Below are 21,393 nucleotides of genomic sequence, written 5' to 3'. Positions count from 1 at the left end.
ATTGGTTATTGTTAGTATAAATGGTAATTGATTGGTTACTGATGCTATGAATGGCAGTGTGGTTGGATATTGTTACTGTAAATGGTAATTGATTGGTTACTAATTGATTGGTTACTAATTCTGAAGATGGTAATTGATAGGTTATTATTACTGTAAATGATAATTGATTGGTTATTGATGATATGGATGGTAATTGATTGGTTATTGTTAGTATAAGTGGTAATTGATTGGATACTGAAGCTATGGATGGTAATTGATTAGTTATTATTGCTATAAATGGTAACTGATTGGTTACTGAGGATATGGATGGTAATTGACTGGTTATTGTTACTATAAATGGTAATTTATTGGTTACTGATGCTATATATGGTAATTGATTGGTTATTGTTACTTTAAATGGCAATTGATTGGTTAATGATGCTATGGATGGTAATATATTGGTTATTGTTACTATAAATGGTAATATCAATAACCAATCACTTGCATATATTATATCAATAACCAATTACATCTACAATATCAGTTGGTTACTGATGCTGTGGATGGTAATTGATTGGTTATTGTCACTATAAATGGTAACTGATGTAAGTGGTTGGTTGTTGATATTATAGATGTGATTGGTGATTGATATTATAGATGTAAGTGATTGGTTATTGATATTATAGTTGTAAGTGATAGGTTACTGATATTATAGATATAAGTGATTGGTTATTGATATTATAGATGTGATTGGTGATTGATAGTATAGATGTGATTGGTGATTGATATTATAGATGTGATTGGTTGTTGATATTATAGATGTAAGTGATTGGTTGTTGATATTATATATGTAAGCGATTGGTTATTGTTATTATAGATGTACATGATTGGTTATTGATATAATAGATGTATGTGATTGGTTATTGATATTATAGATGTAAGTGATTGGTTGTTGATACTGTACTGCAACTTGTAATTGGTTGGTTTTTTAAAGACGGATAGTGATTTGTTATTGATACTACAGATCACAATTGGTTGTTTATTGATATACTCGACTGTACATATTATTGGTATGTACAGTGATATTGTGTTAACATTTTGCAACAGGTAAATATGGACTGGTCATCTGTTTGTGCAACCTTTAATGTTTTCCAGCATCACATATGTGCATCATTTTTGAGAGAAAGAAATGAAACATTGAAAGTCAAAATGTATTGATTTCTTAGAAAGATAAGAGCAATTTATAGGACATATATTTTAAACTTTTCATTTTTTGAAGGAAATGTAACTGATTTTTTAATAGACAATAGAGAAGAGTTTCAATTTTGTTTACTGTACCTTCAGACATTTGCTTGCAAGTTACAACTCTGTAAAATTAAAAGTTTTAAATTATTTTCACCCCAATTTTTTAAAAATGTTTGCTCAAGTTGTGTGAACTATTACTTTGAAAATGCTTATTGTGGAGGAATAAGTTCTACTAAACTAAAAAGGACTTAGTTAAACACATTTTAAATTCTGTTATTTACAGTCTTTGTACTGTATAACTGTGTGATTGCAGATGTATTAAAAACGAGATGATAAAATGAAAATGGCTTTGATATCAAATAGAAATAGCTTTGATATCAAATAGAAATAGCTTTGATATCAAATAGAAATGGATTTGATGTCAAATAGAAATGGATTTGAAATTAAGCTTAGATAGTTTTTGTGGTTTGGGGTGAAAAGTACATGTATGTAGGTATTATGGTAATATTTGATTACAGGAAAGATCAAGTAAGTCAGATAGACTGTAAATGACAGAAATATCCATTTAACCAGGGTCATTTCCTTGTTTGTGGTACATGTTCACCAAATAGCTTGCAGCTAAATTTTATTTGTCCTTATACTGTCTCTCTGTCAATATGTTAAACCTGTCTAGAGAGAACACTGCTTGGAGAGACTATCTGTCATGAGAGTTTCACTAAATGTCACAAACTTTCTTCCTCCAGTTGAGAATTTTGCACATATTTCTTATTGCTTGGTTGGTAATAGTGAATTTTTATTTTCACCAAACATTCAGCAAGCACAAAACATTAAAATAGTCATAAATCTGTCTTATTTTTTTTAAAGGAGTGTTGCTTTATTTCTAAAGGAATCTTGAGGATTTATACAAGTCTGAATAATTTCTCAACAGTTTTTTTTTAAATGAAAAAGTATCCAATTGTTAAATTTTAAAACTAAACCATAATTTGTCATCCATTCCATTTTCTCATCCTCTGATAAAAATATTGACCTTGTCTAAAGTATTGTATGCAACACAATGTGGATCAATCTTGAAATCTTTGTTTCATTCATACACCAGTACATATGATTGATTCAATTAATCTCACCTTTCCAAGGTAGCCCCCCCCCCCCCAGTTTTAATCATAATAGGAGCTGCTCCATATGTCACATGGTATGAAACAGTTTTGAGACACAGCGAAGATGCTGGGTCAGGAGTTATTTTACCTTTCATGGATCAATACATGAAAATCAATAAAATACAAATTATATATAGAATTAAAGACCTCTTGTTACTCTACATGCCTAAAGCATGACAAGTTGTTGATGAGGGAGACATAGCAAATGAAATAGTTTTGTAAAATGATACTCCAGATGTGCATGCAGCGGTGAACACATGTTGCATTAATTTTTCATTACCCTACTCGCCTATGAAAATCTAAAATTTTGAATTAATGCATTGGGAGAAATCTCTAAATTAGTCAATAAATATATGTAAGATAATATCTACTGGCAATTATATTGTAAAGGATAAATAAAAATAATGTATTTTCATATCTTACATACCATATATTTTGTGCTTTTTTCCCACCATTATGACATTTTTGGTGAAATTTTCTGTCTAATATTTGCTTCTTTTTTTTAGTTCGGTCAAGTTTATGACTCTGGTGAAGAAATGAGATCAGTAATTTTACATCAGTATAAGTTATCCTTCATAAAATGTTTTAATTTAGTTGCATAGTAAAGCATTAGTCTGAAAATAGTACACTCAGTCTGTATGATTATTTGATTTGATGTGATGGTTATTTGTCACACGGACCCCAAGATGTCATACTCAGATATTTGGGGATTTTGCCTTCTGTTAATGAATGTTCCCAATGTTTTATCATATAGTCTGTTGCTTTTTGTTCCATGACTGCCCATAAATTGGAGTTTTCTCCAAATTCTGAAATTCTAGATAATTGTGATCCTACACAGTAATTATTCATGGCAATTTACTTACATAATTTTTTTCAGAATTTGTTATTAAGTAGTTGTTTTGCCATTATTCACATGTAGAAGGCACATGGTTGTTATTATTTGACAGCATAATAATGTCATAGGCTGTTCTCTACAGACAACCAGCATTATTTGACAGAGTATTCCTGTTATAGGCTGTTCCATACAGACAACCAGCATTTTTTGACAGTAGTCCTGTTATAGGCTGTTCCATACAGACAACGAGCATATTTTGACAGTAGTCCTGTTATATGCTGTTCCATACAGACAACCAGCATTTTTTGACAGTAGTCCTGTTATAGGCTGTTCCATACAGACAACCAGCTTTATTTGACAGTAGTTGTTATAGGCTGTTCTGTATAGACAACCAGCATTATTTGACAGTAATCCTTTTATAGGATGTTCCATAATAGACAACCAGTTGTGTTGGATAAAAAATGATTATAATGAAGAACCAGAATTTTAAATCTGAAATTCACAAACTGTGCATGGCCATGGTAATGCTGATAATTTGTCTTTAATAACCTTGAAACACTAACATTCTCAAAATGTCTTCCTCAGATTGAGATTTTGAAGTTTATATTTTTTTACTTGGATGGTAGTAACCACAATATATTTGTCATAGGATTTTGAACAGGTAAAGTAGTTCATAGATTACATTATGGTAATTGAATCACTTGCTGCTAGAAGAAATATTTTATTTTTGGTAATTTTTAAAACGTTTCTCAAAAGTGACTAAGTTCAAAACATTTTCATGCTGTTTCAAAAGATCTTATTCCAGTCTGTGGTGAAGAACATTTATCGGTGTATGGTGGAGCATATGCAAAAGTGAGTTCATGCCATCGATAGTGTTCACTAATGTCACATGTGAGTAACCTAGCTTAATAAACTTCATGTTCAAGTTAAAAATAAATTTGAATTTATTGGTGAAGTTTTAGAAACTAAAATAATTTGTTTGTACTAGTGGGTGTTGATTAATTTCTTGACTTATTTCTAATTACTGTAACATACTATAAGAAGTACTGGTAGTTATGCACAATTTCTGTTGTGCTCAGTTGAAGTCATGTGACCAAAATATCTACATTGGTATAAAGACAAAAATGTGAGCTGGACCTTACAGTAAGTCTGTAAGAAGTATGACCCCCATCATCCTAGATGAAGTATTACAATGCCTGCAAGTAATATTCCTTATATCCCCCAGCTGTATTGCATTCCATTCATCAAGTGACATTTTGTCCTCACATCATCTTGATTCAGTACACAGCGAAGATTGTAAACATTAGTTAAAAGGCAACAGGTCAGTAAATCTTGCTGGCCAAGGATTTTTGTTTTTGTTGTTGTAGGGTTTAATGCCATTTTTCAGCACACGATAGGCTATGCATGGTGGCCAGTATTAATGGTGGAGGAAGAACCTGGGAAAACCCTGGAAAGAACCACCGACCTACGAGTAGCTACTGGCTAGCTTTCTCACATACCCACATTGGCCGAATTGGAGACTTGAACCCATTCAGACAGAGGTGAGATGGCAGTGATCCGAATGGAGAGCGCTTTGGACCACTCGGCCACTCAGGGCCCCTCTGGCCAAGGAAGAACAGACACTATTTGCTGCTAGAAAGTTCATGAACAAATGAACTGTATGGACAATTGAACTGTATGGACAAGTGACCTGTATGGACAATTGAATTGTATGGACAACTGAATTAGTCTGTAAGAATAAGTGAACTGTATGGACAAGTGAACAGTATGGATATGTGCATTTTATTACTGAAACTAAATGTGTGGCACATAATGTTATATGAATGACACTGCATGAGGTGCAAGGATTTCATCATAGCATTATGCAGGGAATTCAAATTTGCCATCAATAAACGCTAGATATGCCTGTCCCATGATGCATCCTAAATCCATGATGTTACTGCCGGTGTCCTAGTGGTTAGAGTGTCTGTCTCAGATGTGGGAGGTCATGGGTTCGATCCCTGGTACTAACAGCTACCTCACTTGGCACTCAGCATTAAGAGGTTAGTGTTTAGGAGTGGTCAACCTGGTGTCAGGATAATGCGACTGGGTGGGGCATCATGCTACATTCCTGCGGCATGATGTCCCAGTGCTAGACATTACTATAAACTGCCACACTGCAGACATCATAGTGATATGACTGAAAAATTGTTAAAGCTACGTTAAAGATCCAAATCACATACACACACACATGCCACCATATTGATCATGATCCTTAATGCAAGACCTGGCCTATTGCAAGATATATGTCTGCCCAGATTAAGAACAGCCCCAGACCTGGCCTATGGCAAGATATTGGTCTGCCCCAGACCTGGCCTATGGCAAGATATTGGTCTGCCCAGATTAAGAACAGCCCCAGACCTGGCCTATGGCAAGATATTGGTCTGCCCAGATTAAGAACAGCCCCAGACCTGGCCTATGGCAAGATATTGGTCTGCCCAGGTCAAGAACAGCCCCCCTGAACAACTACAGTATATGTTCACTTGTAAGTTTCTGAGTACAACTTTAAAGTTTACAGACCACAGAATGTCATTCAGATCTGGGTCTATGCAGTTTGTTTTAGTTGTAATCAGTAGAAAAAAAGAGATAGACTCTGATCTTCCAGTGCATTATGAGATAGCAGATCAGGGTCTATTTTGTTTGTAGTTTGATAAGACTTTTTTAAGGGAGTATATATGGTAGTATGTTATGCCACTGTGCCAAATAAAGTCCATATTTCATGATGTCTAGTGTTATGCCACTGTGTCAAATAAAGTCCATATTTCATGATGTCTGGACCATTCTAATGATAGTATGTTATGCCACTGTGTCAAATAAAGTCCATATTTCATGATGTCTGGACCATTCAAATGGTAGTATGTTATGCCACTGTGTCAAATAAAGTCCATATTTCATGATGTCTGGACCATTCTAATGGTAGTATGTTATGCCACTGTGCCAAATAAAGTCCATATTTCATGATGTCTGGACCATTCAAATGGTAGTATGTTATGCCACTGTGCCAAATAAAGTCCATATTTCATGATGTCTGGACCATTCAAATGGTAGTATGTTATGCCACTGTGCCAAATAAAGTCCATATTTCATGCTGTCTGGACCATTCAAATGGTAGTATGTTATGCCACTGTGCCAAATAAAGTCCATATTTCATGATGTCTGGACCATTCTAGATGCAAAATATAAGCGTCTATTCAACAATGGGTGACCAATTCCTGTTACCAGCATGCATATTACCACCAATATCTATTTAACAAAGGAACATCAGTCTTATGTGAATTTTGATCATTATGATGGTTAAGTCAGTTACAAACTGCAAGTGCTGATACATTTGCATTTCATACATGGTGTAAATCACCTTCAGTTGACATCACTTGTCTGAAATTACCACATATACTCGCCTATAATTCAAATAAAAATGCAAACAACAAAGATCCTGATTTGCCTGCAGACCAGGGTCTATGTTGTTTGCTTTACTGATTACTCCTAACAAACTGCACAGACCCAGATCTACTGGGGTAGTATGCAACAGCAGATCTGAGTCTGTGCAGTTTGCAGTTGGACTTAAGTTATAAACTAGTATTTATGGTAAAAAAGCAATAAACAATGGATAATGCTCATTTGCAAGTGAGAAGCTCTTTTATGTACATGTACTTTCATGCTTCCTGTCAGTCTTAGCCTAAACTAAGAAATGGATGGGGATTGATGTTGAAGCATGGATTGGACTAAATAACGGATGCTCGTGTCCATATCACATATATTAGTTGCTCTTCCGCAGTTATGTCAAGTCATGACAGTTTTGTTCTATTTTCCTTAGAAATTTAAATAACCTTTAAACACTAACCAGAAGACCACACTATAACCACAGTAGTCCCATTGGTAGAGCATTTGACTTGTAATCCAAGGGTCATGGGTTCATATCTTGCTCAAGACAGCTAAGGTTGGCAGATTTAATGTGTCCTTGGCATCTAGCTTCCATTTCAGCATGCTATAACCAATAATCTGTTAAAAGTGCCATGAGAAAAAATCAAAAACAAATATGCAGACAATGTGAAAATCATATTCATTACATGTATTTAAACCTGTTAAAGATTGGCATGTGATGCCAAAGAAAGTATATCGCTCAAAGTCTACTGATTATTATTATAAAATGATCATGTATGTTACAAAACCTTTTCCAAGGAACTACATGTACAACTAAATGAAAGCTTAGCTGGGCTACCAGATTCAGTGTGCGTGAATATGTGTGTGTATGTGTGTGATGTATAGTTGAGGGTTGGAATTTGAGCCTATCTGGCTAATGTCATTTTTACTTAGATTTGAGTTCAGGACCATGGTTTTTCCCATGGAAATTCTGATGTCTACCTGATTTTTATCATGCTATTTACTTGGATTTAAGTTCAAGGCCTGACCTTGTTTTACAGTTTTCTGGAAGCAATCATGTTTACGAATTTGATGGAAAAATGACCCACATCCTGGTCATTTTATTGCATCTTAGGTGTTTATATCAAGTTCTGACAAACAAAATGATTTATTCCTATTTAATTTCAGTCTTGTGGAATCACATTTAGTAGTGGTCAGTTATAATTTGAGAGGAACTATTTATTTAAATTTTTCATTGGAATTACAAAATGTTCAGTAATTTTGCAAATTTGTTGATGCTTTTAATTAAGAAGACTTTGGTGAAATTTAGCATCACATCATTACAACATATACTCAATTATTGCCCTTGTTTAACATACAGTATGTATCTGATGATAAGCCCATCCCCCCTTTCTGTTGTTTTTATCTGATGCATAAACCCATCCTTTTTTCCCTTGTTTTTAACTGATGATAATCACATCCCCTTTCCCTTGTTTTTTTAAAATCTGATTTGATGATAAACCCATCCACCTTTCCGTCTGTTTTATCTGATGATAAGCCCATTCCCTTTCCATCCATTTTTATCTGATGATAATGCCCATCCATCTTTCCCTTGTTTTTATATGATGATAAGCCCATCCCCTTTTCCCTTGTTTTTAATTGATGATAAACCCATCCCCTTTCCCTTGTTTTTATCTAAATATAAGCCCATCCCTATTTCCTTGTTTTTATCTAATGATAAACCCTTCCCCCTTTCCTTGTTTTTATCTGATGATAAGCTCATCTTCCTTTCCCTTGTTTTTATCTGATGTTAAGCCCATCACCATTTACCTTGTTTTTATCTGACAATAAGTCCATCCCCCATTGCCATGTTTTTATCTAATGATAAAGTCCATCCCCTTTCCCTAGTTTTTTTATGATAAGCTCATCTCCCATTTTTACCTAATTTTCGCAAAGATTTACAAAGGACAGCTTTGTCTGATAATAAGCCCACAGACTATTTTTGGACAAATTCTTCATCCGAAAACCTTGTTTTATCATGGGAGAAATGCTATCACACAGTGTATATTCATAACTGAACAAACTTTGTTTTAATTGCACCATGGCAGGTGCATCTGTGTTCTGTGGACATATTTTTAGCTGTAGTGTGGTAATAGTGACCTTTTTCTTATTACAGGTTTATAGCAGATCTGTTGGAGATTTGACAGCTAATCCCCCTTCGACAGAAAGCCATACTCGACTGAATTCTGAGTTTTGCTTGAACCTGTACAAGCGGTATCCACGGGTATTTCAGAAACAGTTTGCAAGATCTTTGGGTCGTAAAGTGTTTAATCCTTCTGCTAGAGCCACATTTGAGGAAGAGGAAGGCTTTGATGATAAGCAGAGTATATCATCTGCAAGATCTGTTAAATCAGAGCGACCTTTGACAAAGTGGGATCGCGAGGTTGGAGAGTATTTTAGACACAAATCAGCATCACGTGAATCTTTAACAAGTTCTGCTCTGTCTGAGTATAGTAATACATCAGGGCTGTCCATCAAACATCGCCTGCAACAAAATTCAGAAAAATTGAGACAGTTGTTGAATGAACGTCCATTGTTTCCAAGAGACAAAGCATCATCAGATTTAGCTCTTCACAATGGAGGACATAATGATAGCCATATTCGACATGTATCATCTTTGACGGATGAAAAAACAAGGTCGTGGTCAAATGATAGAAGAATTAGGCAGGCAAAATTTCAACCAAATCAGAAAGATTTTGATAATTTAAGAACTAACCTTGAAATTACAGCTTTGAAAAATAACTTTAAGACACGACATTGGCAGCCACACCAATCTTCAAATCAACATTCAGAGTCATACTCTTACCATGATATAGAAGACACAAGTTCACAAATGTCGGACACAGACTTTGAGACTGGCATGCAAAGAGACAATCTTAGGATGCTTCTGGTTAACCAAGACTCTCCACCAGATAGTGCAATAGATGTGGATACGCCATCAGTGCGATCACTTGTATCCACAGATAGAACTTATAGTAATTCTGCATTGGATGCTGAGCAAGAATCATCAGTTTTTCAGGTTTACTGTGATATTCCTAACCAGTTGTACGAAAATATAAAAGACATGTGTAAAGTTGAAAATGGCCATCACTCAGATTCCTCAGATTCTGTTGCAGATTGTGAACAAAATGGAGACCAGAACTTTGAGAGGTTAGGGGAATACCATGTCACAGATAATCAGGAAAAAACAGAAGATGAAAAGCTTTTCTATGTTTCTGATTATAATAATATACCTTTAATTGTGCCTGAGGAAGATACGGGTGCCAGTCAGGTAGTGCATTTAGATAGTAGTTCAGATTTTTCTTATGAGATGCAAAAGCTTGTGAGTGATTTTGAAGCAAGCTTCAATCATTTAAGTATACCTTCTCCAATAATGGAGACTGAGTCCGCTGATTATGAAATGAATGTGCCAGAAGAGGAAGAATTAAAAAGATCAGAAACTCAGTCAGCTGATCAAGACAGTTTGACAGGTCAAGAAAGTTTGACAGGTCAAGAAAATTTGACTGGTCAAGATACGAATAATGAAAGCAACACAATAACAGATTCAGACAATTCAAGTAGTACACATTCTAGTTCAGTTCCATCTGAAACTCTGCAGGATTCCACTCTGATACTACTTGAAAGTGATATTGATATTTATGATGATGTTGCTGTGATAAAGAACCCTGGCATCACAAATGAGGAGGCAAATGTTGATAATAATGCTACATCTACAACAACAGAAGCACAGAGCATTGGAACAATGCCAGGTTTTGATTCTGAAGGCAAGTTATCAGATCACTGTCAGCACTATCAACATCAATCTGTTCCTCCTTCTGCTCTTCTTCCTCCTCCTCCTCCTCCTGCCCCTCCTCCTCATTATTATATTATTATTATTATTATTATTATTATTATTATTATTATAACTCAATGAATTATGAGAAATTGTGCAAGTTAAGACCAACAGTGATTATTAGGTCTTCTGGGCATGGGGCCATTTTATGTCCATTTTTGTTATTACTATTCCTCCTAGAGTTCTTGGAGGCTCATTGAACTTTATACACACATTCATCCCAAGTCTAGTTGTAATGAGAATGGTACAGCTTGGACATGCAGTACTGTCACGACAATGGAGATTTTGACAATTGTATAGCTAGCTATTCCTCCATATAAATTCTAGTTGGCCCTGAATGAAAATATTGCAGATTGAACCCAATATGTTTGAAAATTGTTTTGTTTATTGCTGAAGAGTATCTGAGATGGTTTTCCCATTCTGCAGTTAAAGTCTTATCTAATTTGATTCCTGGCAGTTTTTTTCAGCCAGTCAAATATCCATCCCTCCCATCCATAATATTACATTTTTAATCTATTTAGTTGGTGGAATTACATAATCTGGCTAAGGTTAATGAGATTAATTAATTAATTAATTAACCGAGAATATTCTTACTCACCTTTATATGGCTACATTCCTGAATGTGAGTAGGTGTTATTTGTCTTTCAAGTTGCATACTTTACTTTTTCTCTGACTCTGTCTTTAAATAATTTGATTTACTAATTCAGACAATATGTCTATGATCCGACTGTCAATCCCTTAGTATGAGTTTGTAATTGCAACTCTGCATAGACTGTTTGGAGGAGAGTAACAAAAATTGTAAACAGTTTCACCCTGAGATCTAATTTGGTCCTAAATGAAAAAGGTGACCCTCAGACAGCCAATGTGGCCACTGTGGTAGCCATCCTGAAAATCTTGTTATCACTGCACTTCATCAGCAAATGGTCATATTGACATGGGATTTTGGTTAAAGACTTTTATGACATGTAGAAAGTCCTAAGTTAAAATGGTATTAATTTTATCTCCAACACGACAGCCATCTTGAAAATCATGTTTATAATTAATGCTCATATAATTAGGATTTTCACTCAAAGACTTCTCATGCTTTATCGATGGAAAATCGATGGAAAATAGATGAAAATGGTGCCTATCTTTAATGAGAAAATTAGCACATAGCATCCATTATCTTTCAAAATTTAAAACGATCCAGCAAACAAGAAAACTAAATGAAAATGCCTGCCCAATTTCCAACATGGCTGCAATGGTAGTCATCTTGAAAATCTTGTTTACATTTCTTAATACCTTGATTCCAGAATGTATAATTATATTGACATTGGGAGTTTCATTTTATGATTTTGTAATGATGTCTGGTTGGTTTTAAATACAAATGCTGTCAGTGATTTCCACTAACATCATGTTTCTTTCTTCCAAATCTTGTTATTGCAATTCTTGGCTTGAAGGAATGGTTAAATTCACAGCAGCTTTTCACTACAGCATCTTAATAGAATGTATTGGCAGTTACCACAGAGGCCATGCTACAAATTGTGTTGCTGAGACTTCTTTACCAAATGGTTGTTTTGATGCAGTCATTACTAATCCTACTTAGTTTGTCCACAGTGAAAATGGTGTTGATCTAACAGTAAGATAGGGCTACCATAATGGGCACCTTTAGAAACTTGTTCTCACTTCTCAGAATGGATAATGATATCAACATGTGTTGTCACCAAAACGCATCTTGCAGTAAGTAGTTTCTCTTAATATCATGAGTGAGTCTAAAAACCAGACTGCTTGACCTTGGGGTCATCATGTCCATCCCTATATCCTTGTTATCACCTCTTTTCGTGACACTGACATGGTGTTTTAGCTTGAACACTTTTTGAATAAAATTGTCCAGAATGAAATTTGTGAAGATTACAAACTCTATGAGCTAAAAATTACCGTTGTCATAAATTCAGTAATCGTGGACTTGTCACAAACTGGACTATATGATATTTGCATGGTATGTTTCATTTTATGTCGTGGACTTGTCACAAACTGGACTATACGATATTTGCATGGTATGTTTCATTTTATGTCGTGGACTATTCACAAACTGGACTATACAATATTTGCATGGTATGTTTCATTTTATGTCGTGGACTTATCACAAACTGGACTATACGATATTTGCATGGTATGTCAGAACAACACCAAGGAGCTTAACTGAGGTCATCTACAAATAATCAGTGCAGAATAGGTCCATTTCCAAAACACAAAATTGTATGACAGTTGTCATGAAAGGCAGTTGTCACTTTAAATATTGAAATATTGATATACATGCTCTCCAGTTTTCGCATTGTATATCATTTACACATTTTACTTGATACTTAATATTTCTTGAGGGCAGGAATATGTATATTAACTGTGTAACTCTCATAAAATAAAGTGTATATTATTATTATTATTATTATTAGGGTAAAACTTAACAGACATTTATATATATATCTATATATAAACTGGTACTTTGAAATCTCTCTACCATTCCAGCCAATTTATTAGCTTAACTCTACAATGTACTGTATAAATCGGCAGTCACACGACCTTGACTTTGAAGTCACATGACGCATACAGGCATGTACAGTCACAGCCATGCTTTATATCCTGGGTCAGTAATAGTAGTTTGGAATGGATTTCTTAGCACATAGTCCTTATGGAAGGGACTGTGGGGGGGGGGTAACTTTGTACTGTACACATATGTACTTTACTGTATATTCTTTGCTGTATTTTTGCATTTAGCTCAGGTTTTTTGCACACTGTATAAATAACATTAAACCAGGAGTCATGAAACTTGGTGAGGGGATGGTTGTTGGTACCAGCCCTACTGCCAAAAATAGGTAACTGACGTTATTTAATTTTTTTGGTTCTAAGTTTATTCTACAGGCTCTTTTAATGCTAGCATATCATGATCAAGCTTGTTGATTGTATATGCCACAACTATACAATAAAATAAGACCACAGTGACCTACATTCACACTATACTAGTTGTTCAAAAGTTTGAAAGCCAGACCTACTTGACCAATTAATCAGGGCAGAGGTTACTGTATGTGTATTTTGTTCTTTGCATGGTCATCACTCTGATATTGATTTCAGAATCAAAGGATTTGCCTAATTTTTTTAATCTCTTATGGTTTGTGAAATTGATCACACAAACATGTTTGACTATAATACATGTATGTTTTATCATTACAGATCCAAAGAATACCTTAGCTGTTGCTTAAGTTTAATAAATAAATAACTACAGCAGTCAATCAGTCTGAGCTCAGTTCCCTAAATCATGTCATAATTAGAAAGTTTATGAATCAAGGCATCTAATGGATAAGTACAGTATTACATTTACACCACATGTGTTATTGAATTTCATGTCCAAGCGTGACTCAACATTGCTATAAAAATACAAAATTGATTGCTACCCAGGCAGAAAAAATACAAAGGTCAGCTTTGTTATTAACAGTTCTGTCAGTCTTTATTGACAGCGTGTAAATTCAATATACACACTCACATTGTTAGTAGATGGATGAATGAAATTTTTGATAGGATAGTAATGCATTCGGTTTTAACTCTTGGTCTAGGTACAAAAATATATCTTGATAACGTACCTTTTCTATAACTGTAAATTATTGTGTGGGGGATTGCCACCTCTTTGAATACAAGGGGGGAATTTGTCCAAGTGTAGGAAATGTTTAATGAAAAAATAAAGTTAGGATTTAAAATATAATGCAGAATATTTTCACTCATTCGGTTGATTTTTAAGGACAGTTGTTTGGAAATTATCACACATTATACAGTCAATATTATTTATTACATTCTTCAGGGCACAATCGTGTCTTTGTTACAACATTTAAGTTTTATTTCCCTGGGGAAAGTCCTAATTACCATACTTTGTATTCCAAAGGGCTTTGTTATAATGTCTGCTTTGTTATGGCATTTGTTTGATTACATATTTGGATTTGTGATCTGCTTGAGAAAATTAGCTCAGTTATACTGTTTTTATCACATGATGCTGAATAAACAATGGCAGTCATTAGATAATAATGGCATAACAACAAAGGCACTGTGTAACAAAGGTGTGATAATTACACCTCATTGTTAATTGGTAAATATAAAAAAATATCAAAATCCTAACAAAGGCATGAGGTAACAAAGGTGTGATAAAATTGACACCTCATTCATAATTGGTACTTTGGAATCGTAGGTTGCTACTTCAGTACAACTATAAGGTAATGAAAGGTATGTTTCTGTTTTATATGTTTTAGTAAATGATTTAGGAATATCATGTAGCTATCACTTTATACCTTTATACTAAATAACTGAGTACAGCTTAAAGTAAATATCCCTTGTTTATTTTCAACTCTGACTTGTGAAAATGGCGGAAAATTTGAAAGTCAGAAAATTGCCCCTCACTTACCTCACCTGGAGGGGAGGGGTGCATCTGGGATCTGAAACTTAGTTGTAGTCCATTTATCCATTCTGAAACAATGTGCCAAGTATGACCATCTTCTCTCAATTTATGCAGATGGAATTCTGGTTACAAGGAAGAGTTCATAAAATGCATGTGAAAAAGTGACAATAAACCTCCATCCCTCATCTTCCATTACTGCATATGAAAAAGTTACCATAAACCCCCAGAACTCAACTTCCTTTGCTGCATATGAAAAAGTGACCATAAACCCCCAGCCCTCATCTTCCATCGCTGCATATGAAAAGTGACAATAAACCCCCAGCCCTCATCTTCCATTGCTGCATATGAAAAAGTGACTATAAACCACTAGCCCTTATCTTTCATTGCTGCATATGAAAAAGTTACAATAAACCCCCAGCCCTCATCTTCCATTGCTGCAATCAGAATCAGATACTTTATTTGCTATTTACTCATCCTCCAGAAAACAATACCAAATATAATAAGTCTAAGGTATAGATGTGGTCAGTTTGCAAAGAGCTGGAGATGGATGGATCGATGGACATGTGGTCATTATATCTGCAGAAGTTTGTGCATAATTAAGAGTCTGATGCAAAAGGAAATACTCTTTAAACTTTAACTGTACGTCAGATGGATTTAATATCTTGTAAGGATATATATCCCTTGGCATTGAAATATTTCTTAAATCATGCAGTTTAAATCAATTTGGTTCTGTAATGTATGAAGTTTGATTAAAGAGTTTTTATCCCATGAATATTCTAAGGAGTTTTTATCCCATAAATATTCTAAGGAGTTTTTATCTCATAAATATTCTAAGGAGTTTTTATCCCATAAATATTCTAAGGAGTTTTTATCCCATAAATATTAGTTTTCCTTGAAATTGTTTTCCTGTATCATCAAATATTTATGACGTTAAAGCCTTGGTTCTCATCCAGCCATTTTTAACACCTTGAGGGTAGCATCCATGGCCTCCAGATAAAATTCCAGTGGCATATATTCTGTAGGTAAATGAGTCATTGTTGGTATATCAATTACTGTATAAAAGACAAATCTTCCAGACAGTGACCATTTTCATCTTTCAGTCATTTACTTTGCAGTGTATTTTGATCAAAAATTAATAAATGGATTGAGGTGATCACATTGATTGAAGTGATCACATTGATTGAAGTGATCACTGTGTAAAGGTGATCACATTGATTGACATGATATCTTGGATTGAGTTGATACAAAGGACTGAGGTGAGCACTTTTCTCTGTATTTACCCTTCATTTGATTTCAGTTATTAAGATATTAACCTACTAATTCTCTGTCATATTTTATGTGTAGTTTAGTAGAAATTCAGCCACATATATTATTTGCAGTATAGGTTTTAACCAATATAAGTTATGTGCAATACAGTAGAAATTAACCAATATAAATTTTGTGCAATACAGTAGAAATTAACCTATATAAGTTATGTGCAGTACAGTAGAAATTAACCTATATAAGTTATGTGCAGTACATTAGAAATTAACCTATATAAGTTATGTGCAGTACAGTAGAAATTAACCTATATAAGTTATTTGCAGTACAGTAGAAATTAACCTATATAAGTTATGTGCAGTAGAGTAGAAATTAACCTATATAAATTATGTGCAGTGTAGTAGAAATTAACCTACATAAATTATGTGTAGAGTAGTGGAAATTAAACAGTGTAAATATGTAGTATATTAAATTAATATTAAACATGTGCAGCATAGTAGAAATTAACCAATATGAATCATGTGCTGTGTAGTAGAAATTATCCAGTAGGAATCATGTATAGTGTAGTAGAAATTAACTAATATAAATTATGTGCAGTGTAGTAGAAATTAATCTTTATAAATTATGTGCAGGACTGTCAAAATTAAAGAATTTAAATTAGGCATCAATTGGTGGATCTTGAGACATTGCCTAATCAATCACATTTTGAGTTGCTAGCTTGGCTTTACTAATTTACATCAATCAGTAAAGGTATAATTGTCTGGAAATTAACACTATAGCAGTACTTCCACACTATAGCAGTACTTCCACACTATAGCAGTACTTCCACATTATAGCAGTACTTCCACACTATAGCAGTACTTCCACATTATAGCAGTACTTCCACACTATAGCAGTACTTCCACACTATAGCAGTACTTCCACACTATAGCAGTACTTCCACACTATAGCAGTACTTCCACATTATAGCAGTACTTACACACTATAGCAGTACTTCCACATTATAGCAGTACTTCCACACTATAGCAGTACTTCCACATTATAGCAGTACTTCCACAGTCTATAGCAGTACTTCCTCACTATAGCAGTACTTCCACACTTTAGCAGTACTTCCACATTATAGCAGTACTTCCACACTATAGCAGTACTTCCACACTATAGCAGTACTTCCACATTATAGCAGTACTTACACACTATAGCAGTACTTCCACACTATAGCAGTACTTCCACACTATAGCAGTACTTCCACATTATAGCAGTACTTCCACACTATAGCAGTACTTCCACACTATAGCAGTACTTCCACACTATAATTCCAATGTTGAGAGCCACACTGGATACTGCCTCTTAGATGACACTGCTTTAGTTATTATGAAATACATATCATTTTACAACTACATAATGAAATACGTATCATTTTACAATTACATAATGAAATACATATCATTTTCAACTTCATAATGAAATATGTATCATTTTACAACTACATAATGAAATGAGATCCATGACAACAATGCTAGAGGTGTAGCGATTCATCAATACATATCAGTATCACTATTTTTTTTAAAATACAGTGATATGCTGTATTAATATCTGTACTACTGCTGGAACATTCCATTACATACCTCATCATGAATGTAAGAATACATGGGTAGTAGTAGCACTTAAAGGTTGTGTATCGTGATGTAAGAATACATGGGTAGTAGTAGTAGTGGTTGTGTATCGTGATGTACACTTACCACATCTGAGTAAACAGAAAATATTGAAGACTTTTATATAACAAAAGTTTATACATTTTGGTGTTGTTCTTTTGTGTGTTATTATTTATCTACAAAGTGTTAGTGGCAAGAAATCACTTAGTCTCAGAGACAAAACATAATAATATTTTCTTCATATAAGACTGTTTGGAATGGTAAATAAATTGTTTGTTGAATATTTCTATTTACTAATTATAAATTCCAGTATGAAATATAGTTGTAAATTTAATATCAATATGGGAAAACTTAAGGCCCATAATACTTTACCAAAATGGCAGAAAATAAGGTCATAAATGTAAACCCCTCAGTTCTATTTAAGGCTTCCATTTGGAAATATTTTAGGACTTAGGGATCAATTAATTACAAAGGCATTGTATAGTTAGAGACAAAACCATATGCGGATTTGTTGTATCATTTACTATTAGACTACCACACTATGTATTTGATGTCCTGCTGAATGTATTGATCTGTATTATGCTATGTACTATATTGGTACAATATTATTGTGCTATTTATTATATTGGTACAATATTATTGTGATATGTATTATATTGGTACAACATTATTGTGCTATGTATTGTATTGGTACAATATTATTGGGCTATGTATTGTGTTGGTACAATATTGTGATATGTATTGTATTGGTACAATATTATTGTGAGATGTATAAATGTATTGGTACAGTATTATTGTGCTATGTATTGTATTGGTACAATATTGTGTTATGTATTGTATTGGTACAGTATTATTGTGATATGTATTGTATTGGTACAATATTGTGTTATGTATTGTATTGGTACAATATTATTGTGCTATTTATTATATTGGTACAATATTATTGTGCTATGTATTGCATTGGTACAATATTATTGAGATATGTATTGCATTGGTACAATATTATTGTGCCATGTATTGTATTGGTACAATATTATTGTGATATGTATTGTATTGGTACAATATTATTGTGATATGTATTGTATTGGTACAATATTATTGTGATATATTAGAAGCAAACAGATGATGTACAATACTAATAACCTGCTTGTGAGAGGAACTGTTTATAATATGGCATTTATAGTGTGTGAGAACTTTATATTAACATTATTGTACCTGGTCTTTATATTAACATTACTGTATGTGGTCTTTATATTAACATTACTGTACCTGGCCTTTATATTAACATTACTGTACCTGGTCTTTATATTAACATTACTGTACCTGGTCTTTATATTAACATTACTGTACCTGGTCTTTATATTAACATTACTGTACCTGGTCTTTATATTAACATTACTGTACCTGGTCTTTATATTAACATTACTGTACCTGGCCTTTATATTAACATTACTGTACCTGGTCTTTATATTAACATTACTGTACCTGGTCTTTGTATTAACATTACTGTACCTGGTCTTTATATTAACATTACTGTACCTGGTCTTTATATTAACATTACTGTACCTGGCCTTTATATTAACATTACTGTACCTGGTCTTTATATTAACATTACTGTACCTGGCTGAGAAACTCAAGAAAGCATGCAGATGGACTCCTGCCCTTGCTGATTATTCTAGTTAAGTTTTGAACATAAGTAATTTAAATTTGTATCTTGTGGTTATACTTTAAGCAGGTGGGTTAATAGTCAAATTTTGGGACATGAATAAACAAGCCACAACTAATCAAAATGCCCAAATGATTTTGAATACCACAGGAAACTGATATGCCATAAAGTCACACAGATCAGTTTGCAAAAGTAATGAAGCAGAAAACTGTTTTATAACAATAGATAATTTTTTTTTAAATGAACAGTCTAACAAGGTATGTGGGGTGGAGTGGCAGGTGTGTTTACATTGTTTGGTAAAGTGGTTCTCTCCATCATTTGTAAACCGTACAATATCTACAGTGTCCATATTTCAAGAGAAACATGGGAAAATCACAAAGGCAAAAAGATCATAATAATAATACATGTAATAGTGTACATGTAATGTTTGACAATTTAAATTGTATGTTAAAATCCTTGATCAACTGTTAATAAACTAACGCAATTGTGAAGTTGCAGTGATCTGATATAATACAAGAAAGACTTACATTGACATTATTATCTCAACCAAGACTCTGTCAGTGCTGTCTCAGTTAAAACTTACTTTGTCAGTGCTGTCTCAACAAAGACTTACTTTGTCAGTGCTGTCTCAACAAAAACTTACTTTGTCAGTGCTGTCTCAACAAAGACTTACTTTGTCAGTAATATCTCCAATGGAAAAAGCATTTGAATGCCATGTATACTTCATAATTCATATCCAACAACAGACAGCTGTAATATAATGTGCTGGCCAGTCAAGGTCTGTGTTGTTTTTTGTTATGCAGTTTAATCTTAGCAAACTGCATCGACCCAGATCTGTTGCACATTATGTAAAGGCAGGTCCATAGGGGCTTATATTGTTGCTTACAATTTAACTGTCAGTCATGCTAAAATAATACTTATTTATTTATTATTTTATACTATATGTGTGAGTGACAATTAAAATTGTAAGCAACGATATTAGCCCCTGTGGGCAGATCTGAGTCTATGCAGCTTGCAGTTGGATTTGACTTGTGTACAAGTATATACAACATTGTTAGCTTGCTATCTTCTCAGTTATTATTTGCATCATCTGTTGCAGATGCTAATTATGTGCAAGCAAGTATATCATAAAAATGAGACATTTTTTTGGCAGCCGAATGGAATATGTTCAGAAACCCCAACCCACATCGAATTACATAGCAGCAATCTTTCCTAATGCTTATAATCTTTTTCTACTAAACTAGAAGAAAAACAAATACAAAATCTGAGTATAATCAAAGCAGTAGCTCATAATAAATTATTTGTAAAGTATATCAGGTAAATTGTAGGGCACCTAGACCCAGACCCAAATAAACTTATTTACTTCTATTAATAACAATCCTGATATTAAACCCATGTACAGAGAGAATATTTTTGCTATGTATTAGTTGTTTACAGAATTTTAAAAAATTAAATAATTCAGGTCAAGTACTAAATAAATTTGATTTTGGACAAGGTCAAGTCTAACATACAATGTTACATTACAATAGCATGTAATGAATTCAAAAGCTAACAAACAAAGTAGATTAAATATAAATAACATATTCCTTAAATTTAGTTCATATTTCATAGGTTTTAGTTTGATTGTGGAAACATTTCCCAAGTGTTGACGCGTTTATATTGTTATATGATACAAATATTCACACCAGGCCCAATCTGATCTTTCCAAATATTGGCCATAGATAATTAGAGGTAATTAAAAACATAGGTGCTGGACAATGTCGATTGAGAGATTGGTATGTTGGAAGATCTGTTGGAATTAATTTTTAAACTTGAAACATGTACTTTTTGGGAAATAAATGAAAATGAATATTAATGATTGTGAAATTCATGAAATAATAAAGCCAGTCTTCTG

At 33.7% G+C, this 21,393-nt stretch overlaps 1 protein-coding gene across 1 annotated transcript in view; it reads left to right on the top strand.

Annotated features, from left to right (window-relative positions):
• Nucleotides 1-21,393, top strand: part of LOC149780445 (uncharacterized) — an 89,227-nt gene that overhangs the window by 29,739 nt on the left and 38,095 nt on the right. Inside the window, exon 3 of the mRNA XM_089936206.1 lies at nucleotides 8,789-10,436. Coding sequence (XP_089792332.1) covers nucleotides 8,789-10,436 — 1,648 coding nt within the window. The remainder of the gene's footprint in view (nucleotides 1-8,788; nucleotides 10,437-21,393) is intronic.

This window comes from Sinohyriopsis cumingii, chromosome 16 (assembly GCF_028554795.1).
Source record: "Sinohyriopsis cumingii isolate HCF-2022 chromosome 16, ASM2855479v2, whole genome shotgun sequence".
Taxonomy (NCBI): domain Eukaryota; kingdom Metazoa; phylum Mollusca; class Bivalvia; order Unionida; family Unionidae; genus Sinohyriopsis; species Sinohyriopsis cumingii.
The sequence above is the reverse complement of the archived record's forward strand: the minus strand, read 5'-3'. Positions and strand labels throughout refer to the sequence as shown.